This window comes from Lagopus leucura, unplaced genomic scaffold (assembly GCF_019238085.1).
Source record: "Lagopus leucura isolate 7727_CA_CO unplaced genomic scaffold, USGS_WTPT01 Super-Scaffold_100009, whole genome shotgun sequence".
Taxonomy (NCBI): domain Eukaryota; kingdom Metazoa; phylum Chordata; class Aves; order Galliformes; family Phasianidae; genus Lagopus; species Lagopus leucura.
The window spans coordinates 20,827,232-20,842,402 of record NW_024962266.1 but is presented as its reverse complement, the minus strand read 5'-3'; the positions used below and the strand labels follow the sequence as shown (position 1 = coordinate 20,842,402).

Genomic DNA, 15,171 nt, shown 5'->3' with positions numbered 1-15,171 from the left:
TGATCTGACTTAAAACAAGAAGAAAAAAATTACCAGATTGGAGGGAGGATTGTTTATGTAAAGGCTCTAATGGAAACCAGCCTGCTTGAGAGCTGCAGGTGTTGGGTGGAGGTTAACGACAGTAAGCTGGTGTTGTCTTGCTTCAAGCAGAGATGATACAGCCTTGCTGGCAACAGGAGCAGACTGCCTGGGTTGGTCTGCTGCCTTATTCTGTGTGAGGCACTGTGCAGGAGGTCTGCAGAAAGAGGAGAAGCGATAACAGTGCTGTCTGTCTCAGGGGTCAGATGAGTACCAAAGGATAGGAATTCTTCCATTTCTTTTTTGGCTCTGTCCCATGACCCACTTGAGTGTACTTCCTCTTATTCTCCCTGCATTGCTCAACATTTGAAAGCCCCACATGCAGCCAGGTAAGCATTTTTATTTCTATCCCCAGCACCAGGATAACAGCAAAAAGAGGAAACCACTGAATGGACAGCAAAGAAAGTCAATTGGGTGATTGTTTTAAAACTTGTCTCTTCTATGTCACCAACACCAAGCATGATAGGCAGTGTATCATTTATAAAATAATTATAGATCTATCTGGAGTCTTTGTGCTGGGACTGGATCAGCTTTGCCTGTTATAAGCTGATGAACCTGGAACTGTACTTTGAATTAGGAGAATGTCCAAAAATGAGGCAGGTAGATGCCCTTGAAGGGTCAGTATCTATGATTAGACATAATGGCGTCTCAGCAGTGGTCCTGAAGCTCCTGTTAAAGCTTAGGGGAGATGCTTAGCAGTAAGTGAAGCACAAACCTGTAGTATTACCTGGCAACCCATGGAAGCAGTCACAACTATTTTGATGTTGTGACCTGGGTTGAGTGCAGTGATAACATCATTGCAAAAGTGCTGCACTTGGCCTTGACTGTTTATCTTCATGAATAAACCTTGAATTTTGTGTTAGGCAGGCTGACTCTTTTGCTAGGGACTTGAGATTTGATCTCATTTTCCCCACAGGGCCAGAGGTCTTTCTCATCAGGTTTCCAAGCAACACTTGATCCCCTTTGCCTTTGGATCCACATACAGCTCAGCCTATCTGCCTCTATGTAACTGCTCCTCTCCTTGTTAGGGACTCTCATATGGTTTTTGGAGTGCCTCAGCAGCCCAAAGGTCTACTCAAATGGTGTAAACAAGTTTGGATTTTGAAACCATCCCATTCCTCCGTATGGATTCAACCCTCATTCCCCTCTGGTTGCTTTTTGCTGCCTATGTTCCCACTGCAGGTTGTGGTGGAAGAGCTATGCCTCCAGTTTACGAGGGAGGTGAAAACGTTTGTCCATTGATAGGAAAAGGGCTTCCTCAGCAGCATCCGGCCATCTGGAAGTGCAGCTGTTCTCACTAATAAAACTGCCCTTTGAAACGCCGAGTTGGTTTGGACACAGCTGGCTTTGTCTCTGTTAAACATTTGCAGTGTCTAAAGGGCAGGATCAGAGCACGGGACCCAGAGCATGAGCGGATGTGAGAACCCAATGCCCTGATGCCTCTCAGCAAGAGGAATAAACTCCCACATCCTCTCAGCCCAGTGCAGGAGTTGTATCACTGCCACGTGCAAAGAGCACACCTCTTCCTTAGGAAGCCTTTGCACAAGTCCCAAGAGGTTGGGAGAGGGCTTGGGTATTCACAGACTCATAGAGGATAGAATCCAATCATTAAGGTTGGAAAAGACCGCTAGGACCATCCAATCCAACCATCAACCCATCACCACCATGCCCACTAAGCAAAGGTGCCACTAAACAGGAGCACAGTAGATAACCAGCTTAGTTTGCTACAGCTTGGTTAATTGCTGTCCATTCCACCCTGCTTTTTTGGAGGATGCCAAAGTTGATGTTTTCCATAGGGGCTGATGTTTGCAAAGTTCTTGCCTTCATCTCAGATCATGGAGATGCTCTTGTGGCCTTGTAGCAAGAGGTATTTGTGCTACTCTCAGCCACTGGCTGTCTCAATGTCTGTTGGGAATATTTTGCTTCTGGGCTGCAACCATGTGGAACTCACCACAATATTTGTGTGCTCGTTCATGACATGGACCCACTTGTTCTGGTGCACGCAGGCATTGTGGCAGTGCTGAGCCCTGTCTCACAGGATGAGAGCACCAGTGGAAGCTCAGGTTGGATATTAGGGAAAATTTCTTTTCTAAAAGTGTGGTGATGCTTTGGCACAGCTACCCAGGGAGGTGGTGGAGTCTCCATCCCTGGAAGTGTTCAAGAACTGTGGGGATGCGGTACCAAGGGACGTGGGCAGTGGGCATGGTGGGGTGGGGTTGGACTGGGTGATCTTATTGCTTTTTTTTCCAACCTCAGTGATTCTGTGATTCTTTGATAGGGCTCTTGAAGCAGCCTTAGACAGCTATGGGAGTAGGATGAGTTTAAAGAGCTTGGAGGATGAGTAAGTACCCCACAAACATGCATCCTCTCATCATACCATCCTCATCTCTGTGCAGGGAAATCTTGCGCTTTCGAACTTTTTTTTTTCCCCCCTCCTTTCATTGTCTTCCTAGACTATGCAGGAAACAGGAGCCAAGCTATTTCCTTGCTTCTTTTGTTCAGCAGATCCCACAGCTCTTCCTCCCCAGCAGAGAACTTCCTGCAGCGCAGACAGCCTGCATAAACCCGATACAGCCAGGGTTCACTAGCTCTGCATGCATAACCTGTTGCACTTTTCGGTCAATCATTCTCCACTTCATGCCCCAGTGAAGGCACCTCTGCAGAGGTCAGCTTTGGGTTTATAAGCTATTTGCTGAGCCACACCAGTGGTTCTGGGAGGAGGAACTGATCTGGGGAGACAGGGAAGCTTCTCATTCTCAACCCATCCTCAAAGACCAGAGAATCGCACAAAGTGATGAGGCAGCTCCTGCCAGAGACAGAGCTGGCTCCTGCTGCTGCCCTTGCCCTTCTCTGTGGTTCTGCAGCAGCTGTAGTGGTCTGGAAATGGCTGGGCAAAAGACACATCCAGAAGAAGATGGAAGAGGCTCGGAGGATGCAGGATGAAGCTGTGAAGAAAATGGCAAAAGCTGTCCAACAGTTCAGGGAGCAGGTAACCCATCCTCGTGAGGAGCTAAGACTCACTGGGGTGTCCGCTCATGTTCTTCAGCTCCTCCTCCTACCTCACCTCTCCATAGCTTTTATAACAAGGATCCCAGGGGAGATGTGCTGGCAGCCTTCAGCAAGGGCTGCCCTGGGAGGAAGGGAGCTCACATCTTCTGAAGCTGGATGAGCTGGAGGAGATGTGGTGAAAGCTTACAGCCAGAGAGATGCGAATTACACTTGGAAGAGGCTTGGGACAAAGGTGACAAAGACTCTGAAGATCTAGAGGATTTGAACCAATGAAGGTCATTATCAATGAAGGTGATCAGCACTTGGTCCAAACCCTGTAGATCCTTACGGGTGTGAAAATATCTCTTGCCTATATGGTAGAAGCAAAAACTCTTCTTGAGTCTAAGGTAACACATCTGTCCACACGCCTATATCCTTGGCTGTAAAACCTGGGTTCTTAGTAGCTCTTGGAGAGTCTTCAAAAGAAATTTTACCAGAGTTTCCAGCAAATAAGGCCTCTCAGGCTGCCCAGAAAATTTGACCCTATTTTACTAGTGAAACACAGGGCACTCAGTGTCATCTGTGAGCAACCAGGAGGTGACAAGTGTGTGAATGAGCCAGGCACCCACTCAGCCAGCGTGAATGCAGCCCTGAATTCTGCAGTACTCATTTCTAACCCCCTTCATTCCTGCCCTATTTCCTTCTCCACGTGTTCCAGCTCAATTAACATTTACAGCAGTAATATAATAATAATCTGGAGATAAAGCATAGCAGCTACAAGTATGTATTTCTAAATCATCCTTCTTCATCTTTCTGTCGCAGGTCCCCAGTGACAAGACAGATGCCATCCTGTCCCTGCCCCTGCTGGAACTCGCTGGAAGGTTGCAGGAAGGGTCTCTGTCCCCCAGGACTGTCCTTTATACTTACGTACAGAAGGTGAGTGCCTATTTGCATCCTGAAGGGCAAATTGCTTGTGTTATCCGTGCTGTGATGTGTGGAATGGTGACTTGCTGATTATGGCATGTCTTTAATATAGCAGATACCAGAAGAAAGATGCAGAAGGACAGGGATATCTCTGTACCCATCACCAAATAACCCTTTCAGATGGTTTGAGCCCTTTCAGATGTTCTGGGGAGGGGGTTACCATTCAAATCAAGCTTCTCACTTTGTAGATCCAGATAGCTACTGGATGCAGCCATGTCATTTCATTGCTCTTACCTAACACCTCTTCCTCCATCTGTCTGGAAAAGGCCCTGGAAGTGACCCAGCAGACAAACTGCGTGCAGTATTTCATCCCAGAGTGTGAAGAGCAGCTCCAGGAAATACAACAGCAGAGGAAGAAAGGACTTCTCTATGGCATTCCTGTCAGCATCAAGGATCACATTGGCCACAAGGTGCTTCCCTTAGTGCCCATGAAACATCCCATCCTAAGCTGGGCTGGGTGGTGAAGTGAATGAACATAGGAACCTGGCTAGGCTTGGGGCTGTGACTCCATATCTCATCGCTTCTGCAAACCACAGAGTTAGGAGCTGCTGATGAGTCGTGATGATTTCTTAGATGATCAGCTCCATGCTGATTTACCAACACAGTTAAGAGGACGCTGAGCCCAAAATAAGACCCAGACACCAAGGCTAACAGAAAAAGGACCATGCTGTCATTGCCAAGGGCTTGTATTCCCTCCCTGAACATTCAGCAGATGCTTCACCTGGACAGCAGGATTCTGGGTTTGATCCTGAGCAAGCGTACAAAGAATGCCTGCAATGTTGCACCTATGTCAGGGGAGAGAAATAGCATGAAAAAGAGCAAGGGTGGGTTCAGGACAAGCCTTAACCCTGTGTTTGGCAGCATTGTGCTTATGATAGGAGTGGGAATCCTTGGCCCTTCATGCAAGGGAGTGGATTAGTACACCCCAAAGGGAACACCAGATCTTACTCAGAGACAGGTGAGGCCCTGGGACAGCTGCCCAAATGAGCTGTGGGTCATCTCTGTAGGTGCTCAAGGCCAGGCTGGATGGGGCCCTGGGCAGCCTGATTTACTGGGCACAACCAGCCCATGGCAGGGGCTGGGAACTGGATAGGCTTTAAGGTCCCTTCCAACCCAACCGTGTTATTGTTCTATGATTATGATATTCCTTCCAAAACAGCAGGGAAACTGCACTGACACTGTCCACTGTCACCTCTCCTTTCTGCAGGGGCATCTTTCAACCTGTGGGCTTGTGAAGTTCCTCGGCACTCCAGAGCAGGAGGACAGTGTCCTTGTCAAGGTTCTGAAGAGACAAGGCGCCATCCCATTCGCTAAGACCAATGTGCCACAATCCCTCTTCAAGTAACATACATCATTAGAAATGTCTCTTTTCCTGAACCTAAAACCCAGCCTGTAGCTCATGGGTTTTAGGGACAGACTTCTTCCTGTCTCCTGAGATGTTCCCAGACAAATCTGACTTCCATTTGTTGCCAACAATCTCAGTTCAACTGAAAATGGCTTTTCAGTAAGATTAAGGGGGAAAAATCCCACCATGGCATAACAGAAATCAAGCGCACTTGTGCATGGGAGGTGGCTTAATGGGAACGAGCCATGTGTGAAAGATTTACAGGGTGGAAGGAGGGGTTGGTTATGCCATGTAAGCCCACTGCAAGGAACAGGCAACTAACTCAAGGGGCTTGGCTGTTCCTTACATCCTTCTTGCTGGTTTGCTCCACAGCTATGACTGCAGCAATCTCATTTTTGGCCAGACGCTGAACCCCCTCAACCACCAGAAGACCCCCGGGGGCTCCTCAGGAGGGGAGGGAGCTCTGATTGCAGGGGGAGGCTCCCTCCTGGGCATTGGCTCGGACATTGGTGGTAGCATCCGCCTGCCATCCAGCTTCTGTGGGCTGTGTGGCCTCAAACCCACAGCCAAAAGGCTCAGGTAGGTGCTGGGGTCTGTTCTTCCCACTCTGCTAGGAGACTCTTAGCTCACAGCCACCCTGTGCACCTACCTGCCACGTTCAGGGAGGAGTCAGTAAGCAGACGGATCTGCTGCCTGTTCATGTACGGTGTCTTTGGTGAGAGAATGGGAATTCAAACCTGTCTGAGTTTCAGTCCTTAAATCTCTGGAAGTTCCAAAATTGAACAATTTTTGCTTAAACAAAAGTGGTTTGGGATTTTTTGTTATCATTTTGATCAAGATTTTCTGTTTTACTCAGTTCAAATTTATTCTCTTTCAGGACCTGAAGACTAACAATGTGTTCAGACAGGTTGGGAATATTTTTCTTTTACTTGAAATAACCATATATTTTTTTTCTTTTCCTGCAGTCTGTCTGGAATTAATGGCCCAGTTGATGGGATTGTGTCAGGTATGTGAATTTCAGATTGTTTCTCTCCAGGTGCTGTGAAGAGCAGGGAGAGTGGAATGTGGTAGAAGCTGAGGTTTGCTTCTATCTGCTTTGTAGGACACTGATGTGGGTTCTAGAAGCCCAGGTGCAAATTGCCATGTCTCCCTGGGGTCACCTCAGTGAAGTTATGTCATCTCTGAGATCTTCTGTCATCCTCCAGGCCTGAGGAGGGCTGAGACTGCCAAGATTTGTGTGGGGGCCAATCTAGAACATCCCTTCTCATTGCCCAATGGTTCCTTGCATGATGGCACACCCCTCTGTTTACCACAGACATTTTCTCTCATCCCATGCCAGTTCGGTGTGCACTGGGGCCGATGGCAAGGGATGTGGACAGCCTGGCCCTCTGCATGAAGGCGCTGCTCTGTGAGGAGATGTTCCGTCTGGATCCCACCGTGCCCCCCATCCCCTTCGATGAGGAGGTGAGCCTTGTCCTCAAGGGTTCTGCATGCCTCAAGGACCCAGTTATCTTGACAGTACTGGTGTGGTTTGTGGTTTATCAGACTGAGACACCCCAACATGGGAGGAAGGCAGCACCAGACTGGTGTCTCCTTTGCTCCAGGTGTACTCAAGCTCTGCTCCCCTGCGGATCGGATACTACGACACAGATGGTTACTTCCCATTGCCTCCTTGCATGCAGAGGGCAGTGCATGAAACCAGGGAGGCTCTTCAGGCAGCTGGGCATGAGGTGAGCACCACTATGGGAGCAGAGATGGCTGGGATGGCAAAGGGCTGCCCAGCAGTGTGAGGAGCCCAGGGAGGCTTCTACTCCAGAGGTCTACAACTATAGCCATAATCAGGCCATGGAAATTATTCACGTCCTCAGGCTGCCACATGATCTTATGTTTTCATGCAGCTGGTGCTCTTCTCTCCACTTCACATCCACCATGTCATGACTGAACTGTTTTTGAAGACATTTTTTGCTGATGGAGGCCGTGCTTGGTTGGATGTGTTGTAAGTAGAAGTATTCCCCATGCCCATGAACACAACTCACAGCAAAACCAGCTCTTTTCACACCCCCAAACAGGAGATACTCAACTTCCTGAGAAAGGGCCAACAGCTCCTCTGACATGATCCCCTCCTCTTGTCATTTTTCAGTACAGGAAATATTGTAGATCCAAGCTTAAAACCCCAGGTGAATTTCTGCAGGATCCCAAGGCTTGGGAAGAAGATGCTGGCTCTGATTCTTAAACCTCTGGTGAGTTCCTGGCTTCATTCTCAAAGCTGAGTGGTGTCAGTGAGCCTTGAGGTTCTTGAAAGTGGGATGGTACTGGCATCTCCATACACCTCCAACTAGGAACACTGGGACTTCAGGCCAAGGTACATGCTGTGATATGGGAAGGTCTTTTCCAGGATCCTGCTGGGGTTTATCCAGTGCAAAGGAAAACGAGAACAAGACCAGCTAAGAGATGTGAAAGAATAGTGCAGAGCCCACAGCAAGAGGTTCTCCAAATGCCAGATCTAGTGGTGCCAGGTTTCCTACATGCATTGGGATACTGTGTCAGGGGGAGTCAGATTTGAAGCTCTATCCTAGGTTGGAAGCAAAGCAAAACAAGAGCCACGTGGAGCCTTTTTAAGCACTGTCACATCCCTCCTCAAGGGCTGAGGCAGGACAGCAGTGGACGTTGGCTGGGAGGTGCTGCACCCCACCTCATCTCCCTAACAGCAACTCTTCTCCTTTCCAGTTTCCCCGCATGGCCGACTATTTGAACGCCTTGGGTGGCATGAGGTAAGACAGCATCCTCTGCAGGAGTGTCTGTGGAAATGAACTTTACCTTCTCCTCTGTCTGCAGCGGGGTGGAGGGTGCTGGGTTCACAACAGGTTCTGACCCATTTTCTGCAGGACCTGTCCTGCCCTGGACGCTTCAGATTTCAAGAGCTTGTTTCCCCACTCCTCTGGTGTTACACTGTCCCTAGTGTTACTAAAAGGATGAGGGGACTTGGGTAGGAAGAGAAATCTTCCAAACATTTGTTGTTTAACTGTATGGACAAATGCCAAAGGAAACTTTGGTGAAATTGGGCAAGATACATTACTTTGTGGAATTGCTAAAATCACTGAGGGTTATCAACCTGGAGAATTGCTTGAGCACTTTCTCTTCCTCACCAAAGTGCTTCAAAATGGAGATAAAAAGTTGCTGTGATTTCCACTCACAGGTCAGTGAAGGAAATGTGGGATCATCAGCATCAAATAGAGGTACGTTTTGAGGATTTTTCTCTCCAACATCATGTTATGAGTTGAGTCTTGAGGGCAAATTCCAGGCTTGTGGAGGCGTCAGTATTTAAGAAAGTGGGGTGCTGAGAAGAAGACAGAAAGGCACAAAAGAGAGCTGAGAATGGCATAGCTGGGACTTTTGGGTCAACCCACTTAAGACTTGACTGGCTGCACAGTGGTCAATGCCCATGCTCAGTTGCCCCAGTGCAATAGGGCCAGCTAAGGAGCGACCTTTCAAATTCCTGTCCATATTTTGTCCACGTGCTGTGGAGACAGATGCTTATACACTGGATTTTAGTGTCTGTCTCCCTTTGGGGATATCAGCACTGAGACTGCAAGAGCTGGTTCTACTTCAGGACTGGGTCAGCAGTGGCCTCAATCTGCTGTGGCAGCACTGTGACCCAGCAAGGGTTCCTCCGCCATGCATGCTCCAAAGAAACTGAAACGGTCCCAGCATGTCTCCCCTTTCCTCCCACAGGTGTACCGCTCTGAGTTCATCACCCAATGGAAGGAACTGCAGCTGGATGTCATGCTGTGCCCTGTGCTGGGGCCAGCCTTCACCATAGGGTTCCCTGGGAAACTCCTCTGTAAGTGAGCTTTGGCCTCCCTGGGGGCAGAGAGACTGGCCTTGTAACAGAACTGGGACTTGTGGATGATCGGCGCTAATTAATCTCCTCTCCAAGCAGCAGCTGCTTCTCAGAGCCTTCAAAGAACACAGATATAATTGAAGGAACACGAGCCTGTGGCCACATGTATTGTGTTTTTCTTCTTTCAGCTGCCATCTCCTCTACGATGCTGTACAACGTCCTCGACTTCCCCGCTGGGGTCGTACCTGTCAGCACAGTGACAGAGGCCGATGAGGAAGAGCTGAAGCTCTACAGAGGATGCTGTGATGACCTCTGGGACAGGATGCTGAAGCAGGTATGTGACACAGGAAGTGCTGGATGTTCAGAGTGACGGTGTCACTGAAAACAGCAGCTCCTAAACGTCCCTTCACCACCCGTGTCCCCATTGCAGGCTGTGGAAGGAGCCGTGGGGCTGCCCGTGGCCGTGCAATGTGTGGCATTGCCGTGGCAGGAGGAGCTGTGCCTCCGGTTCATGAAGGAGGTGGAGACCCTCAGCCGAGCAAAGAGAGCAGCGTAGCCCCTCCAGTCCCACCTCAGCAGGGTGGGAAGGGGGACAGCTCTGCGTCACTGCTCCCTTTTGCAATCTGAAGGGCATAGAATTACAGTAAGGAGGGACGGAAGAAAGAAAAGCTATTTCCTGCCCCTCTTCTTGCTGACAATCACAGATCCTGTTAAAGGACACAGCCATTTCCTCAGTAGCCATTACAAGGGCTGTAAGTCTGCCTTCTTATCCTGTCCTGGCTGAGACACTGCAGGACTCAGCTCTAAATAGCCCAGCAGCTGAGGCAGAGACCAAAACATCAGCATAAAAACTGCAGCACTTCATCCCAGTGATGAAGACTTCACAGCACTAAACTTCTTTGTAAAAGGGAATCTTGCCTGCATCAGTCTTCCTTTGAAGAAAAATGATAATACCCAAAGACTCCACCTGGACACTGCAGCTTCACAACACACCTGCCCCCCATTCCTCTGCTTCTCGTTAACCTTTTCCCCTTTTTTTGCACCAGTGGCTGAAAACAACCAGACACTATTGCTGCATTAATAACTATACAGCATTCCCCACCAGCACACTGTGCAGTCACACCAACACTTGTCAGAGATGTGACACAGAGAGCTGAGCTCAAATGATCAACAATCCATGAACTGCACCTTCCCGAAAGGATGGATATGGGTGGGTGGTCACTTTCATTTCCATCTATGCAGCGTCTTGCAAGAAGCAGGGCAAGGATAAGGGAAAACTCAGGAGTGTTTTCTTGCTGGCAGAGGATGCAACTATGTGGCTAACAGCCCTGCATGGAATACATCCGTGTCTATCTATTACACTATTCTGCCCACAAAGATAAAAATATTATAATAAACTTGAGTAACCCTCCACTGATGGATACAATCATACAAGTGCAATTATTACCCAAAATCATACACTTTCCCACTGGCCATTACACAGCACCCAGAACGTGGCAGTTCTCACACCCCTTTCAGCCTCTCTGCCTGTCTGTGGGAGATGGCAACACATCCCTCTATACAGCACTGAGCTCTTTACGCCAGCAGACCTCAAGCATCATGAGTATTTCCAACCCCTGCAGAGGAACATTCTTCAGATCCTCTTCTTTCAGGATCTTACGCTGCTTTTTCTAAAAGCAGACAGGAGAGTAGAGACCTGGTAGAGTAGGAAGCCAGAGATCCATGCCCAGCTAGTATTTATTATCCTGAACATGTTCACATAAGGTGAAAACAATTTAGCCCATCTGAGACATTTAAAAAGAAAAATAAATATCCTTTAAATATGCTCTCCCTGGACATTCAGGGTGTCTCATGATAGCCAGCAATCGGGAAACAACATCAGTTCCAAACGTGATGGCCCAGAAACATATAGTGAGGAAAGCTGAGCTGCCCCAAGCCCAGATCTGCCATCCCTTATGCTCGGCGTAACTTGCAGAAATACATCGGCCCAAAGTTGGCTGTGAGGTGAGGAAGAACGAGCTCCCCTAGTCGGCAACCTGAGAAGAAACAAAATGTGTCCTGGAAGAGCATCCTGAAGTGGCTCAGGTCCTCAACGTGGACAGTGATGTTGAATTGGGTTTGTGCAATGTCTATCGCTCTCTCGACCACATGTTCATTCTGCAGCTGAGACAGGGAGCACGTGGAGTACACCACCTCTCCCTCTGGCTTGGCAGCAAGGATCCCGGCCCTGTGGATAAGATGGAAAAAACATACCATCAGGGGAGGAAGAGGAAAGTATGGGACAACAGCAATAAGGAAGCCAGCAAATAACCCATGTGAGGTGGGGAGAGCTCTTGACTAGGCACATGTAAGTAAGAAGAGGTTTCAGTGCTAATACATACAGCAACAAAACAGCTTCAAGCTCACTCACATCAGCAGCTGCAACTGCAGCATTGGCAACATCTGACGCTCCTTGGTTCTCATTTTGTGGAAGAAGTTGTTCTCCTCCTCCATGACGGAGTGCCTGTCTGTTGTGCAGGGCACATCCACAAGGACCTGCAGCAGCACAGATCCTACATCAGCTCCAGGCCTTGGTCTGTCTCAGAAATCCCCCAGCACCACCTCACCCAATACTTCCACCACACCTGGCAGACAAACTCAGCCCTCTGTACCTTGCCTAGCTTATGCCACCAGATAAAAATGCAACCGAGGATACCCATACTCACAGATCCTGGAGGAAGGGTACAGCCAGAAGAAATATTACTCTGTATCTGGCTTAGTCTTAGCTCTTGTTCAGCATATCAGGCTATGCAAAGCTATACAATTACACTGCTGTCCTCCTCTGAAACAGGAAGAAACTAAACTAGATGTAAGGTGCTGGCATAGGTTGTCCAGAGAGCTGTGGGTGCCCCATCCCTGGAGGTGCCCCAGGCCAGATGGGGCTGGTGGGGGCAACCAGCCCACAGCAGGGACTAGAACTGGAAGGGCTTTAAGGTCCCTTTCAACCCAACCATTCTATGATTCCTTTCACTGATTTCCAACCATTCACCTTATGAAAAGTTCCACCTTGCAGCTCTCCCCAGTCTCTTCCATCATGCGATGTAACGCTCACAGTCTCCCTGATTTCCTTGGGAATGTAGCTATTGAGAATGTGGTACAACCTCCTTGTTCGGGAAAAGGAGACGTCATTGGCTGCCAGATGCCCTGAGGTGAGAGATGGGAAACAGCATGCTGAGAAATTCACTCTGGAAAAAAAAAAACAACACACCAACTCCTATAAGCAGAAAAGATGAACAGAGAGGCATCATCATATACCTCACACTCTCTCCATCTCAGCTTTGCTAACAGAATGGGGCTGAGGAACAACTCCTCCACTTACCACAAGCCCCAGTCTGCAGCAAAGCCAGCGTCTTGCCACCTGGAGCTGCACAGAGGTCCAGGACGAGGTCATTCAGCTGCACATTGAGGGCCAAAACAGGCAGGAGGGATGCTGCATCCATGAGATAGTAGCTGAGGATCCCAAGAGAGTCTGGCCTGGAAACCACCATTTTGCATATAGAAAACAAGGAAAAAAAATATAATTGGAAACTAAGATGAGGATGGCCAAAAGGACCTGGTGCTAACAGCCTGACACTGGTGCAGCAGAAATGCTAAGTCACGACTTGAAGCAGTGATGGAGCACCTGGTGGGAAGGCAAGGCCAACCCAGGGGAGTGACGAGAAGATGTGGAGTCAGGATCCAGCCCTTCCCAGACCTCATTTAAGGGTTGGCAGTGGAGGTGAGGCTATCTCTCTGGAGAGCATCTAAGGGTAAGGAGTTTTTTTTCCTTTGTTTCTGTGTCCATGGCTGCTGCATTTGGGATTGTTCTCATTTGCTGCAGCCTAGGACTGTACCACCCCACTACTATCGCTGAGCTTTCTATCACATTATAGATTACAGCATTACAACTACCAATGTTGGTTTGTAGCAGGAACAGTTACAGAAACACAGACTCATGGAATCATAGCATGGCTAGGTTGGAAGGGACCTTATGGACGGATCAGCCAGCTCCAACCCCTGCCATAGGCTGGGTGGCCCCCCAACAGCTCTGACTGCTTAGGGCCCCATCCAACCCAGCATTGAGCACCTCCAGATACGGGGCAGTCAATAAAGCATTACCAGAAGCCTGACTGTGCCTGCACTATGGTTAAAAGTGGAGTGAAGGAAGCAGGAGAACCATCTCACCACGCAGGATGGAAGCGTGAGATGTCGCCCCTGGGGAAGGTGTAGCACTTGATGTTGGAGCTGACAGAGGCATGAAGCAGCGGTGACGTCTCTGTTGGCACCATCGTCCCATCTCCACCAGACCCCTCCAGGGAAGTTTTCCTCCTCTCTACTTCCACACCCTCACTTCCCTGCCAACACCGCGCCCTTCTGGCAGCTTCAGAAACAAAATCGGTGGCGCTGAGCAGCTCCAGCTGCTGGGCAATCAGGTCGGCAGAGGCGAAGTTGTTGAGCAGGGCTCCGTACTTCTGCTCGCACAGCATTGCAGCTCGCACGGCCGGCCAGCGCTCCTGCAGCTGCAGGCTGTAAGTGGTGTCAAAGTGGTGCAGTGCCAGGCGTGTGGCCGGGATGCGCGGGGAGGTGGTGGCCTTTGGAGAGAGACATCCAAGGGGTGAAGGGGCTGGGAGCCCAAAACCCGGAGCATTTAGGAGGGGAAAGGCAGGAGGGCTCAGGGAGAGGTGTATGGGGTGTAAGCTGGGATAAAAGGGGTGAGGGGTGAAGGAGGGTGCAATGGGAGCCGCGATGGGTGTAACGAGGAGAGGGAAAAGGGTGCAGAAGTAACAGAGCTGGGGGGGTAAAGAGGATGAAATGGGGACAGAAAAAGGAGGTGCGATGGGAGAGGCACAGCGAAGACGGATCGGAGGGAAGAAAACAAGCGCGGAGCTCCCCCCCGTTCTCACCCACTTCTTCTTGTAGAGGTACCGCCGAGGCACCGGGCTCAGCCCCAGCACAGGACCTCTCCGCAGCAACATCGTCGCCCGCCCGCTCCGCGCCGCCATGGCCGCGCTCAGCAGCGCCTTCCGGGGCGGGACCGGAGCTCCCAGCCCTCCCTCGGGTTCGAGGCTGCCGGGGAATGTGGTAAGCAGAGCCGGCCTAATGCGGACCTTACAGCTGTGCGAATAGAGCTGTTTCGAGCTGTTAAGGATTGAGCTTGAGAACCACCAGCAAAAGGATTGCATTGCTGCTACTGCTGCTCTAATAGCAGCCGCATTTAAAAGGTGCCAATTTGCTTGGTCAAAGAGCCGAGGAAGTATTTGCTGCCCAAGGAAACAGCCCTGTAGTATTCCTGTTGTTAAACCTCCTGCTCTGAAGCAGAATGACAGAGCCTGAACTGACAGGTTGCACTTTATGATCCCTAGGGCCACTCCTGTCTCTGGATGTTCTGTGATTTGAGAATTCAATCTCACCACCACAGCCCCAGGGCAGCAGAAAGGGCTGGTGCTTACAGTGGTAATACAGCAGTACTACAGCAGCAGCGCCCCAGAGCACCACTGACTCAGATGGCACCACCACTGTGCCCACCTGCAGCCCCAGGGACAGCTGCTCTGGGCCACAACACACAGGTGACAACAGTCTCCTCCAACCTCTGCTAGCAACAGGGGCAGCTGAAGGCTTTCCCCGAAGGCACGTTAAACAAGAATGGCATCACCTCATAGCTCACAGGAGTGAAGTGTGTTATAGGAATCATAATTGCCTCCCTTCACTTCCTCTGGGTAGCAACATCTCTGGGAAGACCAATTTAGTCTCAACTCACTGAATGAACAGCATAAGTCATAAGTTCAGTGGTGTCTGCTGCTCCAACAGGTGAGTTTTTACCAGTGGGATGGCATCAGCCTCTGCTCATCAAGGGTGCACAGAACGGACATTCCTACAAGGCATAAAAAGTCTCTCCTGGATACAAGCAGGTGGGGTG

General features: G+C 49.7%; 2 protein-coding genes across 2 annotated transcripts; one reads left to right on the top strand and one right to left on the bottom strand.

The window, feature by feature from the left end:
- The first annotated feature begins 2,679 nt into the window (after positions 1-2,679).
- LOC122181568 (vitamin D3 hydroxylase-associated protein-like) lies at positions 2,680-11,185 on the top strand. Its single transcript, XM_042874117.1, has 15 exons — positions 2,680-3,067; positions 3,889-4,002; positions 4,317-4,460; positions 5,258-5,391; positions 5,768-5,974; positions 6,361-6,401; positions 6,735-6,859; positions 7,000-7,125; positions 7,294-7,391; positions 7,536-7,635; positions 8,123-8,166; positions 8,592-8,631; positions 9,128-9,236; positions 9,425-9,570; positions 9,667-11,185. The coding sequence occupies exons 1-15, from the start codon at positions 2,873-2,875 to the stop codon at positions 9,790-9,792; spliced, it is 1,749 nt and encodes a 582-aa protein (XP_042730051.1). The 5' UTR covers positions 2,680-2,872; the 3' UTR covers positions 9,793-11,185.
- Positions 10,956-14,270, bottom strand: NSUN4 (NOP2/Sun RNA methyltransferase 4). The gene is made up of 6 exons (XM_042874118.1): positions 14,159-14,270; positions 13,440-13,846; positions 12,595-12,749; positions 12,265-12,419; positions 11,647-11,771; positions 10,956-11,463 (listed from the first exon to the last, which is right to left on the bottom strand). The coding sequence occupies exons 1-6, from the start codon at positions 14,255-14,257 to the stop codon at positions 11,190-11,192; spliced, it is 1,215 nt and encodes a 404-aa protein (XP_042730052.1). The 5' UTR covers positions 14,258-14,270; the 3' UTR covers positions 10,956-11,189.
- Positions 14,271-15,171: the final 901 nt, after the last annotated feature.

What these genes read in the sequence shown, in the direction of transcription:
- LOC122181568 (XM_042874117.1), top strand. Translation starts at nt 2,873, where the DNA reads ATGAGGCAGCTCCTGCCAGAGACAGAGCTGGCTCCTGCTGCTGCCCTT. An exon ending in CTCTGATTCTTAAACCTCTG is followed by an intron (nt 7,636 to 8,122) that starts GTGAGTTCCTGG and finishes TCTCCTTTCCAG; the next exon opens with TTTCCCCGCATGGCCGACTA. An exon ending in GGGACAGGATGCTGAAGCAG is followed by an intron (nt 9,571 to 9,666) that starts GTATGTGACACA and finishes TCCCCATTGCAG; the next exon opens with GCTGTGGAAGGAGCCGTGGG.
- NSUN4 (XM_042874118.1), bottom strand. Translation starts at nt 14,257, where the DNA reads ATGGCGGCGCGGAGCGGGCGGGCGACGATGTTGCTGCGGAGAGGTCCT. An exon ending in GCTGCAGACTGGGGCTTGTG is followed by an intron (nt 12,420 to 12,594) that starts GTAAGTGGAGGA and finishes CTCTCACCTCAG; the next exon opens with GGCATCTGGCAGCCAATGAC. An exon ending in AAGGTGGAACTTTTCATAAG is followed by an intron (nt 11,772 to 12,264) that starts GTGAATGGTTGG and finishes GTGCTGCTGCAG; the next exon opens with GTCCTTGTGGATGTGCCCTG.